General features: G+C 26.5%; 1 protein-coding gene across 1 annotated transcript in view; it reads right to left on the reverse strand.

The window, feature by feature from the left end:
* The window catches only part of LOC129962200 (cell death abnormality protein 1-like), a 43,937-nt gene that overhangs the window by 839 nt on the left and 15,352 nt on the right, over nucleotides 1-27,746 (reverse strand). The window contains exons 7-14 of the mRNA XM_056075940.1: nucleotides 27,348-27,494; nucleotides 26,105-26,239; nucleotides 19,814-19,942; nucleotides 13,634-13,783; nucleotides 9,152-9,296; nucleotides 7,617-7,672; nucleotides 5,853-6,017; nucleotides 935-1,042 (exon numbers count right to left, since the gene is read on the reverse strand). Of these exons, the coding sequence (XP_055931915.1) occupies nucleotides 935-1,042; nucleotides 5,853-6,017; nucleotides 7,617-7,672; nucleotides 9,152-9,296; nucleotides 13,634-13,783; nucleotides 19,814-19,942; nucleotides 26,105-26,239; nucleotides 27,348-27,494 (1,035 nt within the window). The remainder of the gene's footprint in view (nucleotides 1-934; nucleotides 1,043-5,852; nucleotides 6,018-7,616; nucleotides 7,673-9,151; nucleotides 9,297-13,633; nucleotides 13,784-19,813; nucleotides 19,943-26,104; nucleotides 26,240-27,347; nucleotides 27,495-27,746) is intronic.

The following is a 27,746-nucleotide window of genomic DNA, read 5'->3' on the forward strand; positions in this document are numbered from 1 at the left end:
AAAATATTTAATTATTTGAACACAGATGAAATGAAATTGTTATACATTGATATATATGGCACTCCAAGGTTCCCAATATGATTCCACAAAATAAATTTTAATGTAAACTGTTTTGACGTACGTTAAATCTTGGGCTCATAAGTCTTCCAAATTCTGTGGTAAAAAAAAAAAAAAAAAAAAAAAAAAAGACATTGTCAACAAACATACCATCCTCGTTAACTGAGAAAGATTAAAAATTACGTAGTCCATTTCGAAACAGACAAAGATGTTTTAAAAAAGATATGCCTTAATTTTTCGATTACTTTAATATTTTTCCTATTAAAACATTATCTTGTATTAGGGCGACTCACATAACAGGGCAGAAAGCAGCTAAAAGAAAGCATAAAAACGCATTAAATGCTGGTATAGATGCAAGCAGAAATTACCCGAAAATTTGGTGAAAAACATCAGATTTTAAGCGCGAAATTAAGTATTGTAGACTGTTCCTTGCTTACTTGCAGTTTTATTTCGGACAATTAAAGTTGTAAAAACTAGAGCCTGAGAGACATAAACTAAAATTGAAACTAAAATTCTGATTCTAGTTAGATAATAAATTGTTCTAAGAATACAAAAAAAATTGAATTTATTATTAATATATGTAATTTATAAATCTTTATCTTATAATTATCAAAGTGCAATGTTTGAGATGGGAATTGTTTACAACAGTTCCGAATTTATTTTAAGGAGATAAAGAACAAAATTCTTTCAAAAGAAGCTTGAGAAAAGCCTTCAATAATTCTACTTTAGAAACGCTCTTATTTTTTAGTTTGCTTCTCAATATCTCTGCTTGTAAAAAAAAAAAAAACCCTAAGGAAAAGATTTTGTTTCAAGATAAAATCGAAATGGAAAAATAAATACATTTCAAAGAAAATTTCGCGTAATTTTTTTTTCTTACCTGTTTTGGAATATCTGACTTCTGGGATGCAGGTAACAATTTTATCTCCTTCCTGTGTCTGTGCAGTACCAAAGAATATTTCTACGCATTGTTTTTTAATAGGTGATGCTGCAAAATGAAAATATTGAAGTACTTAAGAGAATTCATGAGTAAAGTGTAAATTCTCGGTTTTATAAATTTTGTTTGCTTTATTTAGTTAGCACATTTCTTACGACATTAAATAGAAGACTTATGGTCTTTAGAATTAATAGCAGCAATGTTATAAAATAAATACGCTTGTTCCAAATATGATCAATAACAGTATCACTCTTTTTTTCATTGCTAAGATAGAAATTTTTTAAATCATTAAAAAGACTGATGTAAATCTCATTTACATCAGTCTTAACATGTCATAAATGTTATGCAATCGATCGAATGTAGATGGCGCTTAAATCAAAGATTAGCGTCCTCGAAAAATTGCTTCTAACAAAAAATAACAGGAATTTTAAAAAATCGGTAAAGAAAGGTAGGAAGAAAGAAAACTTCATTTGATCATGGAATTTTTTCTTTTGTTGATTTTTTTCTTCGTATTAAGGTGATTTGTGGTATAACTTGACTGGAACAGATTATAAAATAACCATAGTGTTGCTAATGCAGGAGCTTACATTCAAATTTGTTAAAAATTAGAATATTAATGTTTGATTATTATTATAATTTCTATGTTTAAAATAATAGACAACTGAATTAAGAAAAGAAAATCATTTTCTGTTGGTTCTATATAAATTGTCCTGATAGTGGATATAATTTTTATTGGTTCTTTAGTGAAGGTATTTCAAGTAAGAGATGTGATATGAAATTATTCTATTCTGACAAATAATTGGTAATTATGGTGATTTTAAATATGGTTCTATTCTGCCTATAACTGCCGTAATGATACATCCGAACGATTATTAGTATCGTATTGTTAGGATTATCAGCAATAGTGTTATTAAAGAAGTAATATAAAAAAATTATTTTTGTTTAAATCAAATTATAAATGGTATCAAAAATTTGTTTTTTTCTTTAAAAAATAATATTGACATAAAAATAGTAAAAAAAAAAATATTATAGAAAATATTATTAGTTGAAATGTGATTTCAAACTGCGCAAATCTACGAAAAATGATATTTACAATTACATGAAATTTAATAAAAAATAATTTTGTATATTTCCAAAAGCAACAGATATAATGGTATTAAAACATGCCGTTTAATTCATAAATTGAAATTTTAATTTTCCATTATATGCTATAAAATCCTTTACAAATTTTGTTTGATTCTAAATTATTTTGCAATATAAAGTAAAAACTTAGAACATAAATTCAGTTAAAACATTCATTAATTAAAGAAAGGCGATTTTGGAGATAAAAATACAACACATTTTTCTTTTTTTTTTAAATCAATGAATCAGAAAATAAAAGAAAATCATGGAACCAAGCGGAAGTAGAAATTTTCACACTTTTTGTAAGTTCAGTAACGATCGCAGTTCCTTCCTGTTCGCTATCTTTTTGAAATTAATTTATTTGCAGTGAAATTTTCTGTCTTAGGGAATGATATCTCTTCAATCCTATAATTATGCAAAATTAATGAATAACTTTGTTATCAGGCATAAAAATGATTAAAGATTTTGAAACCAGAATTAATTTCCTTTAAATTTATTTTATTATTCAAATTATTTTAAAAGTAATTTGTCTCCTTTCTTTCAAACGAGAAGACAATAAACAAAATTACGATAAATGTTATAATGCAAAATATTTATTTATGAAAATGTAAATAACTGACTTTTTAATATAGTTGATATAATAATGTCTAAATTGATTTTATATATAATATTGACTTTTTAATATGTCTATGCTTGAAACATACCGAATCACATTTCTCTATAACAATATTTGCTTTAATAAAGAATAAAGAATCCAATAGCAAAACTTTTTTCAATTTAAATTATCTTGACAATTTAATTAAACCATCTCTATTTCTATTGTGATATTATACTTTATTTATTGAAATCAGAAACATTTAAAAGCTTTAAACTGTTGAAATAATTTGCAGTAGTGAACTACATATTTCAAAAGAGAATAATTAAAATTACAGGTATAGTTAAATTATTAAAAAATCTAGTTAAAATTAGTCTAATTAATCAATCTAAAATACATTTTAATGAATTAAATCTAGTTAAAAAGAAAAATTGGGAACTTCTCAAATTTTCCATGGGATCCTAGATGAAACAAAAAGATATAAATGATTGAGTATGTCACACATTATATAAGTATATATTCTCAAAACAAGCCGTGTGATTTTATTTGATAGTAGAAAAATTGACTTTTAAGTGATTACAATATAAATTATTTAATAGGCTAAACAATATGCACCTTTATTATTTATGTATATTATGTATTATTAAGTCGTAATTGTTTTAAATTATAAAATTCAAAAAATAATATTTTAAAAAAAATTTAATTCTTAATCTGTGTACTGTAACTAATAAAAATAAAATGTAATTTTTTACAAAAAAAAAAAAAAACCACGAATAAAAATCACAAAATCTTACATTTGTCAGATTTTTGATATTTATAATATGTGAATGAATTTGTCAGAAAGAAATAATTATATTAAATTTAAAATCAATGCCTTATTCAAAAATGGTGTAAAATTAATCTACGAATTAATACAGTAATCTCGTATCAAAAATCTAATAAAATAAAATACAATTTAACATATCAGCAATGCAAAAACTCATCATTACTAAAATAGATTAACTAATCATAAAAGTAAAACATTTTAATGAAGAAATATCTAACGCAATCTCAGAATCTTCTTTTACTTGAACTAATATAAAGCTCTAATTAAAATATTTGAGCTAGTGAAAGTGTTTTAACGTAATTAAACATTTAATAACGATATCCATTATGCTACAGCAATTTTTGAATATGCCACGCATTATTATAAGTAATTTTTAAGATCTGGAACCTGTAATGCTTCAAAATAGCCCCAGTTAATTAATTATACATCTTTTAGAATAATATAAAACATGTCTATAATTAATCGTGAAGCGTAATTTGTTAACAAATGATCATCAGTTAATTTTAAATAATCTGTTCGTGTAAACGAATAATTTTGTAATAAGTTGTACTGAAGAAATTGATTTTTTTTAATAGAAATAGTTTTCGGTGCTTGATTTCTTTTAATTAAATTTCTAAGAGAATGGGTGTTAAAACTTTTATTTTGCTTAAATAGTGTTACGGTAATCCAAACTAAATAGACGATTTTAAGTCGAATTCTGCGTAAAAATTATAAGCTATTTCGAAACCTAATTTATGTACATATTTTTTTAATTATGAGGTTTTAATTTCAGAAAAGATAGATATTCCGAATTTTGGTTTCTATATAAAATTCAGCTGGAAGGGTCTCTTCGAAAACTTCTCGCATACTCTCCATAAGCATCTTATCTCTCTTCCCCAGTATAAAATTATGGACCATGTGTAAGGCCACGAATATCTTACATTACATGGATGAACGGCAGTTCGAAATATACATCTTTGGCGTGATTTCAGCATTTTTACTAAATATATTGGGAGTATATGAATTTGGAAGCATTTTTGCTTGCCAGCTGTCGCCAAAATTTGAAGCAAAGCTATATTTGTAATCATGAGATAACATAACGAATTTCATTGATTTAAATCACTGCCTTTATGAGATATGGCGTTTTCACATACATGCGAAAGTACAGACCGGCAGATGGTCAACTGTTCGTCAGACGTGGCTCAAAATTTGAAATGTAACTATATTTGCTATACCGCTGTATTAATTTTTATTTATCTAGCTTTTTTAAGTGATTTATTTGTATTCTAACAGCCGGACAAATAACATTCCTGTGAATGAATTTCGTTTAAAATTTCATAAAAATCTACAAATTTGGTCATAATTTCAAGCACCAAATTTCATCTATCCAGTTCAAAGCGTTTTTGATCCATCGTTTCAACAGAAATACAGATATAAGGCCATAAAACTGTTTTTCAGAAACGTGGAGATTCGTAAAAATCTTGAATTCGAATTTTTTGAAGATTACAGTAATTCCACTATACCTATATACGATAAAGTAAAAATAGTTCTTCCCTTTTAATAATTTGCATACAATTGAGTTTATTTTAAGTTATTTTGTAAATATAATAAATGTTTCATAAAAATATAATTTTATGATTATGATATTAACTTTCACAAATCGAATTTTACACATCAAACACTTTATTGTATAAGAATTTCTATATCATATTCAAAGCATTTCTACAGTTAAAAGTTTCAGAGATCCTCTATTATTATAAATTTTAAAAAAATAATTTTGCGTTTTCAAAAAAATAAAAGTGTAGATTTTATTGCGAAATAACTGGTTTTAAAAAAGGAGAAATATGTGCAATTGCAATTAATAAACTGGCAACCGCAAAAACAAATAATAACTATAATGCATCAATACCTTTAGTTTAATATAGCAGATACCATTACATATTTCTTTTCTTATAAGAAAGTTAATGGATGTACTTTTACAAAGTAAATATCTTATTTGAACAGCAATGCCACGCTCTTTATACATCGCACGAAACCAGAACTATTACTTTCTCCAGAAATAAAAGTCGTGAGCTCAGAAGAGTATGTGTACAGTTTATATTTAACCTAATATTCTATCACGAGAGGCGTAATTGTGTTCGTCTTGTAATTATAATGTGGAAGTCAATTTATTTCACTCCATTTAAATTTTTTCTTACTGATTCAATTTATAGATTGTAAATTAAAATCTTAATGAATACACTGCTTTAACTTACTGCATTTTGAACTGATACAAAATCGGTCAAATACATTTGTTTAAAGAAAGAGAGAAAAAGCAACAAAATTTTGTATAAGCTTACCTTTATCACAATCAGGAATTCTGAATTCCACTTCTTCTAAATCCCACTTTTTGTCTTCTTTTTTTACAGTAAAACTGCTTGTTGATGTAAAAGAAAGTTTTGGATTCTTATTTAGTGAATCTATATTTTCTGCTGTTTCGTAATTAGGATTCATAAAACGAAAACCTAGAATTTAAATGAAACTTTAAATTTAAAAATAATCTAGGCTTAATATATATCCGTAATAATAAGCATTGAAGAATAGATTTTAAATTATTTGATATAATTACCATAGAAATTTCACTCGAATTTCATGCTTTAATATGAAAATATATATTTCAAATAAATTCAATTAACGTGAGTGAAATGATTATCAAAGAAAATAAAATCAAATTTTAATTATTTTAATAAACAAATGCCCTAGCCTTAACTGTTTTTTAATTTATAGTTTAATACTGAATCAATCAGAGGTAGTTATAATTCGATACCTTAAAATTATCGCATGTTTAATATTCTGTAATTGCCGTATGGACTTAGCAATACACTGAACAATGAGTAATGGAATTCGTACCTCTCAACTCATAAAATGAAGTGTTTAGAGATGAAAGTGTTAGAGTATATCCGGACACAGAGATTTAAAAAAAACCGTAGTACAAGTATGAGACATAATGTTTATAGGGGCAATAATTCAAAATGGCTGCCATGAATTTGAATGAAAGATGGGAAACATCATGGAATGATATACTAACACATATTTAGCAATACGAATTTCATAGAAGAATGAGCAGAAATAAGACGAACAAATAACTTTGTTTTCGCTGTAATTAGGGTTTTGATGCATTCATTTCTTTCTAATAACACATTAATAAAGTTCAAGTGTCATGAAAATTTTACTCATGAAGATTAGATTTATGTTCTCATATATTAAAGATTACCTGTGATCAAACAGGTAGAAACCTTATAAGATGATTTAAATAAGATATTTTCGAAAATCATAGGCAGAAGAGCATTGTTCCTGGACATTTTTATCCTCTGTGAGTGAGAAGTGGTATTATTTTAAGTTTATGTTATATTTATCGAACATAAATTTGCTTTTTTTCCTGTAGAATACGCCATCTAGTTTTATTTTCACCCACAAAAAAGCCAAAAATATAAACCATCGTGCTTCTGTAAAATCTGGAGTAACAGAATGAAGTTTATTTCGACAGCACTGAGGTAAGAATTACAGTTTAGTCCTGAAAGGCCTCATCGGTCACGGCATTATCCATTCTATAGGAGGTACATCCAGTTAGCGTAGTAAAGGTGCCTCGTCTCCGTACTTTACTTTATCTACCAGGAAAACGAGAACCAACTAATATATCGGAAGATTCGCGTCGTCCCCATTTTTGAGGGGCTCCCAATAAGGAATGTATAAGTTAGTCATGAAAAACAGTATTTTCGAAATAAATATATTTCAGAAGACCTTCCTATTATTTATCAAACAAATATAATGAGCTGTATAATATTTATGTACCATGATATTGTTATATTTTAAAGCACAAATAAAATTTTAATGATAGAGGAAAATATTTTGCGGAGTTACTGAAGAATATTTTTCAAGTTTTTCTGTAAATTTCGGAATTGATTTCGGAATTGATAAAATGAATAAATCTTTCATTGCTTCTACATATTAAAATTAATTTAATTTATTACATGTCACTAAAATCTATTTTCTTATGGGATAATTTAATAAATGATATGAAAAAAATTGAGCTTGTGACTTGTAAAAATTGAATTTTAACTTACTTGAAATAGAAGGAGAGCTGTTTTCTTGTATTACGTTAGTTGTGCTGTTTTCTTCTCTAAACATTGGTATAAAAGGTAAGAAAATCATTTTTTTCAAGTAATTGCGATGTAAAACAAGCATTATTTTGAAAAAAAAATAGCTAATGGAAATTTTGCAGATCCTAAATAACATGAATAATATTTTATGAAATTATAATTGCATAGATATGATAAAAAATATATGGCGCCTTTGAAATAATAATAATGTGGTTGCTTTTTTAGAATTAATTTTTTTTAAATTTCATTTAAGGTTTTCAGATTTTAGTTAACAATGTCATAGTTACCTAATAGCCGTAGACTTTAATCAATTTATACTCTTCAAATGGCTAGACTGAAACCTTTCAATGGGATATAAATGACTACTTTTTTTTTAAAAAAAAAATCTTTTTGTATTGTTTCTGAAGCCTTTAATTAGTGTTCCTTTTATTCGAAATTAAAATGGTCTTGTTTAATCTTATACAAAACAAATCGTTTGCTTTTTTCTGAAATTTTCTCTTAAATTGTAGAAATTTATTGCTCGTTTTTATTTTTCACAAGCAAAACTGATAACACAAAGATTTAGCACTTAGCTCTAAAATTTAGCAAATCTAATAAACAAGTCTTTTCAGAAAAATAAGGCGCTTAAAGAATCGTACTGAAATTGATTTCAAACAAAATAGTTCCAAAATCGAAAAAGTGAAATATACATCAATGGTAAAGCAGAAACCGAATGAAAACATACATATTGGACAACCTATAAATATAATATTTACATGGATCCGTTTCTTGGACATTTTGATTGACATAAAAATCATCGAGTTAATTTAAATATGAAATTAGTTCCCCATATAGCCGAAGAAAACGTTATTATGTTACTTAAAATCGAAAAAAAGTTTACGATTGCCTACCACAGTTCGATTATCACACACCTGAATATACCATAGAAGTATACTCAGTTTTTTTAAATTTTTTTTTATTATTATTATTAAATGAACCAGAATGTACAGCTTATACGCATGCAAAAATATGCCAAGAGCTTAATAATCTCCAAATTTCTCGGCAACAATGATAATTTTGAAATAATATAAAAATTCAAAAACAAATTTATGAGCAACAAACTCAGTCAAACTGATGGTGATAATTTATTTTTATTTAAAAAACATATTTACAGAAACTTTCTTTTTCGTTTTACAAATCAAATTTATGGATTCTTTTACAATGCCCTTCACGTAGTAAGCAGCCATATTTCGTTTTTTTAATTTTGAAAGACAGCTATAAATAGAAAAAAAACATTATACTCAATTACTACTTGGATTTCATGGCATAAAATGAATTTTCATGTAAAAAGTGTTAAACATGTCATATGGTGGTTGAAATTAATCGTCAGAAACTTGATAGTAAGCATTCATGATTTACAACATTATTAGTGTGTTTGTAGATATCAAAATGGAAAGTATAAATAACATTTAACATTTAGTCATTTCTAATATTTTTAGAAATATTGATCATATACTTACTTTGTTAAGCGGGAGCGAGATTTTTTAGCCCTCTTGGTGATGCAGAGTACAAAGAAACAGAATAATAAAAATCCTAGCAAAACGCAGGCAATAAGTAGAATAATCAAAATGTCCCAAGATGATTCTGATTCGTCATACTCCGGACCTATTAAAAAAGATAATTACATGCTCCGGTAGTTTTGGTCTTTTTATAAACCTACAACATTAACTATTGAGAGTTTAGTAACAATGCATTCAGACAAAGTTCTATTAATATCTATATACGTTAATATGCAAATAAAATGGCTTATCGGAATACAATTTTTTTCTAAGCTCTGTTACACAGTTACCTTTGCTACATTTATGCATGCCACTTGCAATCTAGAAATAATTGGTACCACGATTGACAATGAAAGATTTTTAATTACGTTTTTACCAGAGATTGCCCATTTTTGCTTCAGTTTTGAAATTTCATCAATGTAAAGATTATATTGTTATTTGGATAACAGTTACCTTTGCTACATTTATACATGCCACTTGCAATCTAGAAATAATTGGTACCACGATTGACAATGAAAGATTATTAATTTCGTTTTTACCAGAGATTGCCCATTTTTGCTTCAGTTTTCAAATTTCATCAATTTAAAGATTATATTATTATTTGGGTAACAGTTACCTTTGCTACATTTATGCATGCCACTTGCAATCTAGAAATAATTGGTACCACGATTGACAGTGAAAGATTATTAATTACGTTTTTACTAGAGATTGCCCATTTTAGCTTCAGTTTTGAAATTTCATTAATTGTTTTTGTTGTTTTTGTTTTCCTACACTTTGAAATGCATCCCATAAAAATATGTCATTCATTAAATAGCCGCACTAAAGGAAAAATTTAAAAAGATTCTAAAATGAAAGATGGAATGAAAAAGAAGAATGCATAAAATAAATTGAATTAAAAACACTTTAAAAATATTACATAGAAAAATGCAATAAATATAATTATATATATATATTTTGTTTGTTTTAGTGATATCCTGCACTTTAATTTTGGGATTTATTGCTTCTCAAGTTCACTTCTATGTTAGAAGGCATTAAATTTGTATTTTTATATTTTTTGTATTAATTTAAATAAGTTAATGAATGAATTAAATTAAATTAATTTAATTCATTCATTAACTGATACTTTAGCTCTCGAAATATTAAAATACTCTTATTGTTTTTTATACTCAAGAGCGCAATATTTCACAGCGATAGCACACCGAACAATGAGCTAAAAGTTGACGATAAAATTCCATTCTTAAAATTCCCCAAATAAGTGTCCAATAATTTGAAAGATATAAACTTTAAAGCTAATATATTTTCAATATTCAATTCAATACATAAATATTGTAAAAACTAAAACAAAAATATTAAAAATTCAATATATTTTTTGAAAATATCTGTAATTGATTTTTTTTTTCAAACTTAAAATATTGTCAATGGATATTTAAAGTAATTTAAGTTTAACTTTCAATGGATATTAAAAGTTATTTAAAGCTTCAGAATTAAAAGATTTTCATATTAAACTATATATAGTTTTTTCGCATGATTCGGACAACAATAACACACTAATACGAAATAATTATTTAGAATGAATTAAGAATGCAAAATTCAAATTTTCTTCCCTAAATATATTCTTTTTGAAATAAATATATATTATTTATTTAATTTTTTTCATAGTAATAAAAGAATAAAATAAAATCGATTGATTCAAATGTTCAGAAAAAAGTTAGTTATCAATCAAGAAAAATTTATGATACGATAAATAATAAAATACTGGTTTAAAAACATAATCAGATAATATAGTTTAAATAACATTATAAATGTACTTTTTAAGTGTAATTATTAAATTTTAACGTGGGATTTATAACTTTTTTTTTCAAATTATTTTTCCTTTTGGTTCAAAGAAATCTAAAAATGTAAATGAAATAGAATATATTTATATTTTAAATATTTTATTACAATCAATAAATAAGTAAAGGATGTTTCTAGAAAAATTTAAATTAAATTATTTAAACCTTTAACTGTCTGAGTTTTGTTTCTTAATCAAAAATCAAAAAGTCAGAATTCTTATTGCAAAAAATATATAAATGCAATTTAATTTCTTTGAAAAATATAAAATTTTTCTATGATACATTTTTTTTTTAATTATGAGTTATAGTGAAAACGGAATTAGATACTTTGATAAAAAGGTAAAGAAACTTTGTTAAAAAATAGTTTTCCATGTAAATTTTAAGCAATGATTTATTATTTATATTTTTAATTTATGCAGTTAGGACACGTTCTTTAGAGCTGCAGTTCTTCCTAATATCATTTTAAAATCTTACTTTTTTTTTTATCTAGTTAGATATTTTAGAGTATGAGGAATGAACAAAATTAAAAAAAAAGAAGACAGAAAAGTAATCATTAAGTAGGTAATATACAGAGACTTTGAGATATAAGACAATTTTAAGTATCAAAATTCATTCTTTTCTCATCATTCCATGACGAACTGGAATGTATAAAGCTACTTTACTACCTCCGAATGTAGTAGTATTATGACAAATATTTTTACAACTCAGGTTTGGCACAAGACAATTGTTTCCAAATTTCCAAATATGCAAGACTACGCTCACTTTTTTTCTTCTTTGTTTGAATTTTCAAGGCCTTAATTTTATTTTCACCTTTTTTTTAACGAAAATCATATGTTTTAATATATATTATTCTATTTTTGCCAAAAGCTTCCCACAATAAAATTATTAGTAATTTACTTAAATGCAGTTAAAATGAAGACGAATGAAATTTTTCAGTTACTCAAAAACCAAAAATTGTTTTCTTTTTATTGTATAAAGATTTCCAAAACACCTAGAAATTCATTATCAATATTAAATAAAATCATTCAGAACAATTATAATATTTAATACAAAAACTTGATTCTATAAAAGGTAAAATAATATTGCAATACAATAAACAATAGTGATAGAAAAACTGACTACAACTTTTTCAGTATTCAAGTTGAGCTTATTGGAATTTATGAGAGCTTGCACTGCAGTGAAGTTGCTGCTGGACTAGTTTCTGATTGAACGAATAGGGACATATATTTTAGATCTTCTTTAGATAATCTTTTGGCTATTCTGGCAACACTCCATCCACTTTGAATGAGTCTTATCCCCCATCGGTTTACAAGACAATGATCTTGCCGACATTTTGGCCAAGAATGTGTCTGCTAAACTGATACATGAAGAAATCGCTTCAATTAAAAAAAAATGTAAATAATTCAGCTTTGGAAAGCTCCATCCAGTATGCATAATACCTGATAGAGGTTGCTGTACTGGATATCTTTAATACAGACCCTGGTGGAATTCAGATGCAAGCATACAAGAAAAAAGCAGCACATTCCAATGCGCTAACTTTCTAGTAGGGCCGGAACTTTTTCCGAAAGGTCATTAGTGTAAAGATGACCAGGTATCCCCCTACCATTTTCTTGATTGTTTGGTTTATTAAGAATGATGTTTTAAAAGATCGATTTTATTCACTCACTTTTTCTGTGTTTTTTGGATTTATGGGGATGGTCTGGTAAAACTGTATCATCTAAGATTAGTAAGAACTATAGCAATACAAGTAGACGCGACGTAATATGACTAGTATAAACAGGGACGGGCAGACTTTCCCAAGATACGGACTACCGGGCTATTTCTAATTTTTTCAAGTTGTTGCTATGCGCCCAATGGAATAGATGTGGTGAGATAGAAAAAAGGTATTCAATATTTATTAGAACTTAATAATAAATACTGCATATGTACTTACCTATATAACTACAAACATAATAATAATAGCCACAAATGTAATAATATCAAATGACACATTTAATATCAAACAATTCAAAATGCATTAAAAAATAAATCATTTTCATCTATATTTCCCGTAGTTATAATTAGGAAAAGACTTAGTCTGCATTCTGTCCTCCAATCTTGAATATCTTGGAATTTAATTACTAACTGCTAATCTTGCAATGGATTCTAAGTGGTGAGATGGGAACAATATGTTGTTTTAACTCTATATTCAAAGTTGAAAATGCAGACTCACACTGGAAGGTAAAGCCAAAGAACGATGCTAAATGATATGTAACTTATTTTAGGTTAGGATACTTTACTTCGTCCATTAGATTCCAAAAGTTATTATTAGGTTCTCAATTAGGTGCTTTTAAAATTATATCATTTTGAAGGAGAGAAATTTCGTTTTCTTCAAGACATAAAGATAATATATAATTTATATTTTCAGTTATCTTTTCCACATCAACATTGCCAAATGGGAAACACATGAATTTAACAATTGGTTTCTTTTAGTATGCGCGTCTGAGGTCTTAGTAAAGGCGGTCACTCCAAAATGTCTTGGTGATCCATCGGTCGATCGAGATCGATTTAATGCCCACCCCTGAATACAAAGATAAAATAACTTTGATTATTAAGTGTTGAATGAACTTACCTGTATCGATTTTGTTGGACTCATAAGAGTGGCAAATTGAAGAATAAAAATCTTCACAGATGCATTCACCATTGATCGGATTGCAAGTGTAGTTATCGGAACAATTACAAAAGAAACTGCAGTTTAAACCATACGTTCCATTGCCGCATGCTGTTATAGAAAACATAAAGTATTCAGATTAAGCACTTATAAAGAAAAAATTATAAAAAAAATCACCACATATATTTTTAACAATGCTAACAAAAACCAATGGGAATGGTCTCCACGAAAGTGTATCGCATACTATCCAATAAAAGTATTATCTCCTTTTAACCGCATAAAATTGTGGATCTCGGAAAACACCATGCATACCTTGCAAAGCATTAGTAAATAATATTTACAAAATATAGATCTTCAGCATAAACTTAACATTTTTACTGAGTACTATCTCGAGAATATATATTTTATACATCTCTTTGAAGGCCAATTTAAATCAAAATTTGTTATAATTACAGTTGTAATCATAACAAATTGTGCCGAATTTCATTGATATAAGTTATTCCGTTTATTTATCGCATTTACATGTATACATAAGCAAAGACCGACGAACGGACCATCGTTTAATGGATTTGGTTTGGAGTTTGATAAGTATTTATATTTTAGGAACTAAAAATGTGTATCAAATTTTACCTAAATAGTTTTCTAAAGTTTTTGAGTTATCGAGGTCCTTCGCACACGAATAGCCACACAGACTTCCGTTAAACGAATTTCTTTCAAAATTTGATAAAAATGTACAAATCTGATTGTTATTCCAAATATCAAATTTCAACTGTATAGATATAAGCGTTTTTGAGTTGTCGAGTTCACAGACAAAGAGAGAAAAGGCAAAAAATAAGTTTTTCTGTTTCAGGGCTCTCTAAAACGTAGAGATTAATCGAAATCTAGAATTCGAATTTCTTGAAGATTATAATACTTTCTCTATACTAAGAACAGAAGTCACTGGACTGAAAGAGACAGAAAGTCACTGGAATTGTCTTATACATATTTATTAAGAAAATATTCTAATTTTATTTATTTATTTATTTAATTTGCTTTAATAGAACATGATAAGATATTTGTAGATAGAATGAATAATGCAAAAAATAAAGCTTTAGCAACTGATTGGGAAGAATAATACACTTTTTCGTAAATCAATTTTATAGAGTGAAAACTATAGAATAGAACAAAAATTCATCCGAAAATTTTTTTAAAAAATCATATATTTCCATTTTTTAAGATTTGGCATTGATTTCTAAAGCCCTTTATTTATTTTTTTTGCATTATCATTGAATAAATTTCTAATGAGTACATTGTAAGTATTATTTTTAAAGCATGTGATTAAAAAATTAGCTTTTGATTGAAATATTCATTAGAAAACATAGTTTTTAAAATTTTAAATTAAAGACAATTTTTTAAATATTATATTTCATTCATATTTTAAAAACATTTCAGGGAAAAGAAACCCACATAGAGATTAATACAAACCAGAAATTCACTTATTAAAATTACATATATTTAGCTTAAGAATGTACTTATTTATAAGGGAAGTAAGTTTATATATGAATCAGAAATTAGTGCTTCTCTAGAAATATTTTAAAGTTTAGGACCAAATTATGAGTAAAAATGATGTGCTTTATTGGATAGAACAAAGTCAAGTAAACGAACTGAGATTTTAAATTCACTTTATAAAAAACAAATTATTTCAAGAGAATTCAAGCTAAAGTTTTTAAAAATGATGCGTTCAAACTCATTTAAATTAAGAAATTTACAATTTTTTCCAGTTTCTTAATGCTAGAAAGAATTCTGATCATAGCCTTTGAGATTTCATCCCGACTTTTCAACTCCTCTACCCTTTTCCATCAAAACCATTCTCGCGGAGCACAAAGCGTTGTGGTAATTAATGACAACTGCAGCTGTTCTGAATGTACTCAACCGTGTTTGAAGCACCCAAGCAGCAATTCCCAGAAAATAATACTAAACGCTATGAAATTTTTAAAGAGCCGTTGTGTTCTGACTTTTATAATATCGGCTTTATAAACATGGTACAAAAAGAAATATATATACTTGTTTTTTGTTCAATATAGTTTTCGGTAAACGATTTTTTGCCTCGTTTATTTCTAATTTTGAAGTAAGAAAAAATTCTTTTTGATAATAAGGTTTAGGAAAAGGAAAAGTGACATTTATATAAAAGAAAATTTTAAAATAATGAAGTTGAAGCTTCAGAAAAAAAAATGAATTGTCTATTGGAGTGATGGGAATTTTATTATAATTTGAAAATGTTTTTTCAATTAAATATTTTAAAGTAATATTTGCATGTTAAATGCATGAAGATAATAGCTATCGTGACTTCTATAACAGAAAGTATAGAAGTCATCATGGTGTATATGACATGATGTAAAAATACAAAAAGAAACATTTGTTCAAAATACATTTGAGAGCAGCAAAATTGCCTTTTTCTTTTTCTAGATGAAAAAAATTTCAGAGTAACTAGGTTCAACAAAATATGCACGACATTCATATATTCAAGGAAAAATTTGTAAATAAATCAAGTTTAAATTTGTAAATAAAATAAAATCAATCAATCATATATATATTATAATGGCATGAAAATAGATTTCTTACGATTTCCTTGAAAGTAATTACTTTTTTAATCAGCCTAAGCATCAGGAGGTTGCACATTATAATTTGTAGTTAGTCGTTCATTTCGATTGCAACTTTTATAATGCGCTCACATAAGTATGGTAATAAAATATATTCTTTTTCAAAACAGCATTAGGCAAAAGAGTTCTATATAGCTTCGTACCTATTTTCTGAATGAATTGAAATTTTTAATGTGATATTTATAGACTCATAGTTATAGCTTTTTAAATATAGAGTGTCAAATTCCGATTATTATTTTGAAATAACATGCAAAATGTTTCGGTTTACAAACTTTATAACAAATGCTATTTCAATGACGAATAAATATTTTTTTTTATTTATTAACTACAGAAATTATTATCATTATACTTTAACTAAATAAAAGAAAAGGAATGCAAGTGAAATAAAAGAATAGGGATTTAACATTGTATGTAACACACTGTTTGTAAATTGTATGGAAATTATGAAAAATTATTCTATTCCATTCTATTTTAAGATACAAGTATTAGTTGCATTTTAGATGTTTTGATCATTTTAGTGAACAATGAAATCCCACACTCCATAGAGTCTTTAAACTTTACCACAGCTATTTATTTTTATTTTATAATTGCAACAATTTACCACAACTATAATATAATTATTATTAGGTTGTGGTCAAATTATGCCTACCTTCAATACTGACTATCCTATAGTTAAATTTTTGAATATTTTTAGGCTTTAATCTTTATTATCTAGTCTTTATCTTTATTATTTAGTCTTTATTTATTTATTATTTAGTCTTTTAGTTTTTTTTAGTCTTTATTTATTTATTATTTAATCTTTATTGTTGAAATGGGTCTGAGTATATTCTGTTACATAATAATAATAATCTCTCTTAGTGTTGATTATCAAATAATAAAATATGTTAACATAACTCAAAAAAAGGTTTCTCACTAATATCTCTGAAAATGCCTTCAAAGAATATGTTTTTTTATGATCACTTATGGATTTTGATCATATAATATTCTCAAAAAGAACTTTGAATTCTATCTACCGGATATATTTCACTTAGTAAGTATAAGTAACGGAAAATAGTTAAAAATTCTTCCCTTATAGGAAGATTATTTATAGTCTAACGTTTAAAAAATCGAATAAAAGGAAGACATTTTTATCGTTAAAAGCACTAAAAAGATTATTGTTTAATAGGTAATACAGAGCAGTTCATTTTCGTCCGAGTCGATAATATTGGCCCGGCCTTGAGGCGTTCTTACACATCTTTGGAAGATTAATGGCAGGAGTTTTACAAGAACGCGGCTCAGCGAATCATATCATTATTTATATTAAGATGTGCGTACCATCCATCACAATCGTTATGAAACTTTTAATGCTGTTTTTCTTTAGCCATGTTTAGAAAGGAAAAATATTATAATCATAAATTTATAGTCCATTTAATCTTCTTTGAGGTATAATGTATGGTTCGTATTAGTTTTGATATATGTCTTTCAGATACGGATGGTGCTATTTAAAACCAGAGAAATATATTCCAGCATTCACAAAATGTGTATTAAATTTGTTATGATGTGCCATGCTTAATATTCAATCAAATTTATGAGCACGTATATATAAAATTAAATATAATCAAATAAAAATGTTGCATCTGGAACAATTCAATGTTTGCCCATATATGCAATAATACAAATTTTATCAATTATATTCTGATTGCAATGATTATTAAGAAAACACAAAACATCTACATCTTTTTGGACTAATCAATCATTTCAAGAATGATGTAAAACTTAAATGCATATTTTGATCCCAATCACTTGATAAATTCAAGATCGATTTGAAAGTTAAATCTTTGTTGTGATGAAATGAATTAATTTATTGATCTGCGAGTCCCTTTTGTCATCAGTAGATTAGTTCAGGATATTGGTTGTGTATAATTTGAAATAAAAACTCAGGTAAGTAATTTGATGTTCATGATTAACTAAATATTTTTTTAAACTGAAAATTTAATTACCATCAAAATCATTCTAATTTGATAGTCTTACACATATTCTATTTATTTTGTGCATGAACTTTCCTATTGCAGTCAATTTAAATGATATATTGTTGTTTAAAGTTGACATTTGTTGCAATTCTCCAGGTAATCTATTTTTTTTCTATTTGCACAATGTCTTTTGTTGTTCTGTAATTTCACAGGTGAACAGGACAAATAACAAAAAGAATCTTGCTTTCTCCGCATTTACCAAATGAAAAAAATTACGCGCAATTAATTATTTATTGAACAATGCAAACAGTTTTTAATTGCGTTGCAATTATTCATTGTTAAAAATTGTGCAGAAATGAAAATAATTGTTAAAATATAGAAAATTTTTACATAACAAATTAGAATCATTTTTTTAAAAAATTGAGTTTTTGATAGGTATAAAAATCAGTTTTCTGTAATAACATTTTTATGAGTCATCAAAGAAAATGCCAAAACTTTACTTAATTTTTTTATTCAAAATTCTTTTTAAAGGTTAAAAAAAATCACTTAGAGGTACATCCTCCCAAGTTCCATCATAATACTGCGTCAAATTTCTTAGCTCTACGACAAATGGTGTTGTCTATAAAGTACGAACCGATGTATTCATATATCCTCTTATATTATTTGTAATAGAAAATTAGAATAGCTTTATTGCTGTATTCAGAATTAATTCGATTATTGAAATACGAGAAAAAATAATATTTTATAACTAGCATAATTTATCCGTTTCACTTTATGTTGAAAGGAAAGGAAATAAGATTGATTTTTTTTCTTTAATTAAAGAAAGAATGAAATGCATCAAAGTACGTTTATTACAAATTCCAACTCCACTTTAAATGGTTTTCAAAAAAAAAAATTTTTTTTTAAAGCTATTATATAACATCAAGAACATTTAATGTATAATAAATAAATATTTAACATCTATTTAATATTTTTATCGTATTGACCATTATAAAACGTGTGCATATCGTTTGCAAATTCCTATGTATTTTATCTCTTGAAACTCTATCCAAAAGTGAGAGTGGGAGGAGTGATGTAAAGATGGGATGAGAATGATAATTGTGATATAGATATTCTTGGCTCTAATCTTATTGCATGATTTGAATCAAAATGCTAGACTAAGGCAGTAACTCTAATTATGGATGACACATATGGAGGAAAACGAAGCAAATAATGCCTGGTATATCTTTCAGCCTCATTACACTGAGATAGAAATGCATTATATTTATGAAGAACTTGTTGATAAATGATGTGGGAGAAGTATAAAAACATGAATATTGGTAAACTTCTAGAGGTATGTTGGCTCTCATGATCATAATAAAACCCAAATGCAATTAAGCTATTTTAAAGTTAACTACTTTAAAGTAAGTGCATCTGAAAGTAATTTTATTTAATTTGTGCTTCTTAAATACACAACAAAAATTTAATTCGTGACTTCCTAATTTGATTCTAGTCTTTTAGAAATATGTTTTTCAATAAAAGGAAATTTAAATACAAATGCCAGGAACACTTACGAATGGAACAATTTTCTCCAGTCCATCCTGGTAAGCAGATGCAAGCGCCAGTTTCAGGATCACAAGAACTGTTATTACTACATGAACATTCATAGATGCAATTTTCACCATATGTGTTTTCTGGGCATTCTACAATAAAACGGAAGCTATTTAAATAATAATATTCAAATACATTACTTGCATAACTTTACTTGATAAACTTATCCTAAAAAAAACTAATCTAAAATGTTAATTTCGATGTCTATTATCATAGCATGATTATGTACAGCATCTAGTACAACATGCTAGTTTAATATTAGTGCTAGATTAATCTAACACTAATATTAAACGAGAGTTTAAAGTTGCGATTCTGTTTATTTAAAGATACACACAGCAGGCACAATGCAGCATGACAAAAAAGGACGTCAATCAAATCTACATCCTGAATTCATTTACTAGCAACTTTTTATTTTGTACTTTTGCATCCACAAATGAAATTTATTGCAGAATAATTTAGGGTAAGAAGAGCTACTTTTTCATAAATTAAAATTATAATTTAAATATTTTAATTTCTGCTTTCACTTGCTATTTATTTACTGCCTGCTGTCTGAACTGCACTCTTCATGTACTGGTGAATACTGTCATGAAAAAGACTAAATTACAGATATATATACATTTGATTATAGCATTTCTTTCAAATACCATCGGGATAAAAGAGTCAATCTGAATATTTAAAAATTATAATAATCAATTATGAAAACAATGAAAAAATATATTAAATATTTCAAGATCTACAGAATGTTTTTATAATTATACATTTTTATTATTAAATATTGTTATTTTTATTATAAATTATCAATATAGCTGAATTTAATACTGTTAAGAGACTGTAATTACAAAAATAATTAGACAATTAAACTAATTATTTGTATTTCTTAAACAAAAATTACAAATGAAGAAATAATTTGCGATATTATTAAAAATAGTTTATGTATAAGGGATATGTTGTAAGAAAAAAGAGCTCAGTGCTTCAAACATAATATTGTTTTTTACATTGCCCCCTACCCACAAAAAAATATGTATGTAAAAATTAAAACAAAAGTATCTACTTGCTAACAGATTTATGAAATTTCAATATGTTATTCGGAGGATTATTAGTCCAATTTGGAAAAACTCATAAATGTATCATTTATTACCTAAGAATATAAATGGATCAAATCTTAAAAATCACGTGCATATTTAACAATCTACAAAAACTGCCTTTATTAATCAAATGAAAATTCCATGCTCCAAAACAGTGCGTTTAAAATTTATGACAATAAGCCTTTTCAAATAAAACAGAAAATTAGCATCAACCATTCAGACTAAAGGCAAAGCAAATACAAATCAAAGCTTCACATCGCGTGACAGAAATCATGAATTTCTGATTAAGTTCACAAATTAATCTCTTCCCAAGTAAAATTATATTCCTTAGAAATGAGTAATGAATTTGCCCATAACACATGCTCAGATAACTTGTAATATCCTAGCCGAAAGCACTGATAGCCAATTAGACTATGTCTACAGATGCGCAATATTCCGTAATACATGGCTAGTTACTAAATGCTGATATAAATTAATATAGATAAGAGGCAAGTGCGCCCTTCACCGCTTGGTGTAGTAATCTGCATGTTTAATATGCCCCGCCGAATTCAAATATAACAAATTCATTGCGCTTATGAGAATTATGGATTAGGTTTTAATCATTCTAAAACACTGACATTTCAGTGGTTTCACAGTTCACATAAAGCGAGTCAATTCAGTTTAACCGATGTTAAAACAAACATACGAAGTGTTATCTTGAAATAAATTTCAAATAGCACTAGGAAAATGCAAAGAAAATAGATGAAATGGCTTAATTGAAACATTATTTCAATGAAATTTGAATCCTGTAATATTGAAGAATACGCATTATTTTAATATAAAATAAATGGTTATACATAAAGTTAATAGGAAGTACATAGTTCAATAGGAACTCTTTGAAATAATGAATTACAAAATGATTGAAATAAAAAATGAAAAGCAGATTATTTGGTCTCATTTATTTAAATATATATTTTATCCTTGTAAAATCCAACCAATTCACTGATAACGAAGTTTCTTTCCAAGAAACAAATGCTTTCAGTTGAAATGGTTATTGAAATAAAAAGTTATTCAGCTACAGGAATAACAATTATAGAGTTAGGAGTCATAAAAGTAACATAAAATGAACAAAAAATTTATTTTATATTTTGTTTGACAATTAACTTTGGAGAAAAGTAACATTCTGGAATAATCTTATTGATGGAATCTTCTTTTTGGATATTTGCCATTTTCTAAATTTTGATATTGGTTTTTGTCTCTGGAATGTCATAAAAAAATAAAGTCTTCATTTTATTCTATGTAAAGGTTTAATGAAATTGAAATATCTTTATTTTAAGGAATGTAGAGAAAGAAAAACAAGTGACCATGAGCCCTTGAACCCTTAATACCATGTATTTCAGGCATTTTTATGCATTTCCCATTTCATAATAAGGGAAATCTAATTGTATAAAAATTTAAATTCCAAATATTCATCTTGAATGCCAGAATTTAATTATTTCCAGCAAAACCAATTATTGAATACTAATAGTTCTGCAACCAATAGACCACGCATTAAAAGAATTAAGATTTGCTCTTTATTGTAATCTTTAAAATTTAATTTTTTTTACATTCAAATTATTTACACAGGTCTTTGTCTTTGACAGTCTTAACAAAATTCAACTAAATGTCTCATTGCAACCAAAACGATTCAAATACAACACTGGTTCAAATTCAATATTTACTCAGTAGATACTGAAACAATTAATATAGCCATTGGAAGGAAATGTTAGAAATATAAATTCGTACATATGCTATAATTTTTTCCCACTTGAAAATACAATTATATCAAATATAAAAAAAGTTGGACAAAAAGTTATGTCATGATCGAATAAAAAGCAAATTTAATTCATAGACAAACAAAATGTAGACTGGCTGAAATAAAGCAGGATTTCACCTCCATTTAGTCTATTATATAATTTTTAAGCTTTCAATAAAGGTGTAAATAGCTATTTGCAATATATACTAATTAAAATTTTAGGGTTTTGCTTATATTTTATGTTAATGTTTCTGATTCTCAAATTTCGTTATTTCAAAACTTATTCAATTCTAAAGAAAAGAAGTTTTGAAATAATGTTTTTAAAAGAAACGCCGAAGAGAAATCTCAGTGGTCTGAAGCATGTCAAATATTTCTGGTATTTAGTACAGAATATTAGAAAATGAATGACAAATGCAAAATTAAGACCACAACACAAGCTAAAAATTTAAAAATGCGGAATAAAAATGAAGACCACCTAAATGGAAAATTGTCCGTTTCTTTCTTTTTTATACTTTCCGATTTTTTTACTATATATATATATATATATATATATATATATTAATGAACTGATCGCTTTAGTTTTATAACAATTGTTAGGATATTCTATATTCATATACATTTTACAAATTGTATCAATTAATATGCATTATATTTATGATCAACTAATTATTGAATGACGATTGAATTGTGTTAATATTATGTTTAAATATAATTTATTTTAAGCGTTTCACTTTTTTTTGTTCTTGAATTTTTGTTATTTCCAGATTTGGTGCAGATATACCATACTGTATACCAAATATATAATACCGTATTCCATTCATACGGTATTGCCTGCAGCTAACGAGAAAATATTAAAGATATATTTGATTAAATTTCTATTTGTTTGTGTAATAACTTAACTTATTGCATAAAATCTTTTTTTTTTTTTTGAAATTTTTGCCACTCTATCTCAGAAGACATTAAACTTTACCACATATATATCGTAAAAAGAGCTCGAGGTTGAATTTCTGGAGTAATTATGACGTGAAGTTAAAATGACATCATTGAAGTTACATATTAGCTATATATTTATTGAGTTTGACAGCATATTAATCATTCGGTTAGAAACAAAACTTTCTAAGACCTAAATCTAGAATTTTTACATTTTGCAATTAATAATAAATATATATTGATAAAAAATCGTTATTTTAAAAATATATATGCTGTTTTATTTTAAAATACTAAAACTTTTCTAAATATTTTCTTAACTGAGGTATAGAGATGCAATTTTCTATACTATTATTTAATTTGATACATTCTCATAGTATTTTTTTTTATCATTTATAAAGATTTCTAGCATTTTTCATTGAGTAAGATGTATTTATCAGATTTTACCTAATATTTTACTTCATACATAATTTATTTTATTAAAAGTGAAAGGCATAATTTTACAGAATTGCTAGTTAAAAATTAACCATTTCCTCACAATATTTTATTTTCTTAATAATTTCAACTTAGAAACTACGTCTTGATAAATTTGCTCATAGCAATTCCAAAAAGCTATCAGACATTGATTGTCATATGATTTTTCCTAGCCATTTTTACAAACCTTATCATATACATTTCATTGGGAAAAAACCCACAGATAAGCTACCTTAGAAATGCGTGTAGAAATATCATAAAACTTGCACATAAAGGTATAAATATTAAATGAATTTATTTTTTTCATATTTCCTTTCTAATAAATACGTCTGCACTGATCAAGCGTAAATATTTGCGTTTCATTTTAAAAAAAACTTTAAATTAAAGTTAGAACGCAAACTAAAATTCTGATATTTATCGTCTCATGAATAGTATATTTCATTTTGAAACGAAAAAAAAATAATGTTGAAACTGAATTTATGATTTGATATAGTGCTAAGATATTATCATATTAAGAGAAGAAACTTCAAAGAAGATGCAAAATTCTTTAAAAGAATAAATTTTGTTAGTTTCAGAAAACATCCAGACAAGAGAAAATATTTGTTTAAAATTAATGTTAAGTTTAAGCATACATTAAAATATTAACATTCTATCTTAAAGTTGTATATTTATTTTATTTTCATATTTAATTAACTTTTCGCTTTTTACAAAAACGATGCACTGATATATTCACAACAGACATCTTCAAGATATCCAAACCAAAACTCTTAACAAAATATTCACTATTTCTATATAATTCTGGAATTTATTTTATTATGAAAACATGAATGCAAATAGAACAAACAGAAGGATCGATATTTTTTCAGAGGTAGGAACTTAGATTCGATTCCATATCCCTAAGAAGTACCTCTAGGCATGGTTTTTCAAAGATCAGACCTTTTCCATATTAGCAAATCGCATAGACATTTAAATATTGGTATTTAACAAAAACTTCATGTTGCTCAAGAAATTCATAATATATAATCTCTTTCAACTTGAAGGGAATTTGACATCTCTTCTCAGCAATGAAAGGTTTTGAATGTTTGTATTCACGAGCTATGCATATATGAAAAGTATGTATTAGAATAGGATGAGAGTGGTTGTAACTGCTCAATTTCTTGATACTTTTCACTTGATTAGGGAGAAATGACAACATTCTCTAGTAATTGAGAAATATATAATTGTTTTTACAATTTTACAATTTTTGAAATATACGCTTTTGTAAAAAGTCTGGTCAATGTCTTTGCGTTTACTTCACACACAAATTTGATTTTGAAATTCTCCAAAGCAAGCCTAATTAATCTCATGCAAGATTTTAAATTTTAAAATAAAAACAGTAGCTACAATGATACCTGAATTTGCTGCTTTCCGATTGTTGGTTATTCTCAGATATTTATGAAGGCTACGTATTCTTCATTAGAAATTAAACATAGAAAGAAATACGTAGTTTCTCACTATCTTTATAACACACACACACACAAACACATAATTTATTTTACTTGTTTCAAGCCTCATAATATTATGGGTTGATTCAATTTTTAAATTAGATGTATAAGGGAACTCAATGAAATAAATAACAGAAATTATATAATTAATGATAAAGTTTAATATATCAACATCATTTTATTCCCAAAACTGCAGCAAGCTTTCTACTTGACGTTTGGTCATTTTAGGATACATTTAACGATTTGGATTCTCATTCTCACCAATTAGCCTGACGAGTTTGTAGCTACTTCCAGGAAATATTTGTCATTTCAACAAATTTTTTGCTATCAGCTGACAGTAAGAAGCAAATTCAATAAGCAATTGCAGTTTGTATTTGTTCTGTAGATATTAATTGAGTGTATTTTAATTGTACACTGTACTTTACAATTTGGTATTGTAATAAAGACGAAACTACCCAACTTTCTGCGAATCTTTTAGATGATCTCCCAATTCATAAATCAAATCGTTACCTAAATCGCAATTTGAGCCTCTAGAGCCTGCAGGGCAGCTGCACTGTCCAGTGATGTAATGGCAAGTCCCCGGAAGGTACATGCAATCAGGACACTTCATTCTGCAATCTTTTCCAAAATATCCTTCTGGACATTCTAAAAAGAATAAAAGCCGTACAACCATAAATAAAATTTAAAATATCACTTTTGTAGAATCGGATTTTTATAAAGTAATAAACACCCTTTCAAAGGCACATCAGAATAAATCATAGTTAAAAGATAATGGTTCGTTCCCCACGAAATGAATTTATATGCTTCACTCAATACTTCTTCAACAGAGATATTTCATTTTATTTTAAATTAAAATAGAGTTGTGTGAGCTCTCTCAAAATTATTTGCCATATGATTTGATATAAGAATGTTTCTTTTTTGCAGGGTTTCTAGAAAAATAACTTTAATAAAAGGATTCATGAAGGATTGGAAATAAGTTATCAGCAAACTAAATCAATTCGCAAACATCTCCATTATTTTTTTTTTCTTTAAAGATTTAAAGATTAGTTATAAATCGTCTCTATTATTTATTTTCTGGAAAGATTTAGTTATAAACCGTCTCTAAACATTTTCTTCATCTGACTCAATGAATAGTTCAATTTCTTTAAGAGACTACATCTTCCAATGATTTAAGAACTTGGTGAATCTCATAAAATAACAGACTGATGTTAAAATCAGTCACAAAATCAAAAGAAAAGAAATACAGATTTTATAGAATTTAAGATTTGAACAAAACTTGGCGAAAATTTAATAAAAGTTTCTAGTATTCAGTGCAGTGTGACTAAATCGTAGGAATTTTATATAACTAAAATTTGAACTGCAGCAAATTCGTCGTCACATCGCCAAATGATCACCAAATTATCTTCAAGATAAGGAATCATTGATTTGCCATTCATTAAAAATATCTGTAAATATGTCTTTCTAATTGCACAAAGAATAACACTGCATTTTTTAAAAATCTTCACCATGAAAGATCATACTGTATATCAGGAATTATTTCTATCGTGTTGTATTTTATTTCTGAAATAATAAATGATATATTTCAATTTTTATTATTAATTCAGATTTACATCAACATGCACAAATAGCTACATTTCTTTCGATACATTAATTGCAAACAAAGGGCCCAAAAAATTAGTGTGTTTTCCTCAATAAATATTTAATGTATTAATAAAATTAACTATGTATCATGATTTAATATTTATTTACTTACTTTTTTCACACTTTAGTCCGTACCATCCAGGTTGGCAAGAACAGTTTCCAGTGACGTGATCACAGATAGAATTGGGAGGACATTTGCATTTCTTGGAGCAATGAACTCCCCAAGTATTTAAATCACATTTATTGGAACATGTATCACCTGAAAAATGGTACCTAATTAATACTTCTTGTTGAATCTTTCATTCAGCATAGCAACATAATTATGTGCTACTAATGATTGAAGTTAATTGATTTACAGAAATGATATAGGATTGATTGACGCTGATGTCTGAGTGTATAATACAATTTGTTGAATCGCCTTAAGATGAAAAAAGCATTCAGACACAATTTCCAAAAGCACTACGCAGTAGTATTATAACATAAATAGATATTTCTGTTGAATAATGTTTTT

The sequence above is a fragment of the Argiope bruennichi genome, chromosome 2, assembly GCF_947563725.1.
Source record: "Argiope bruennichi chromosome 2, qqArgBrue1.1, whole genome shotgun sequence".
NCBI classification, from domain to species: Eukaryota; Metazoa; Arthropoda; class Arachnida; order Araneae; family Araneidae; genus Argiope; species Argiope bruennichi.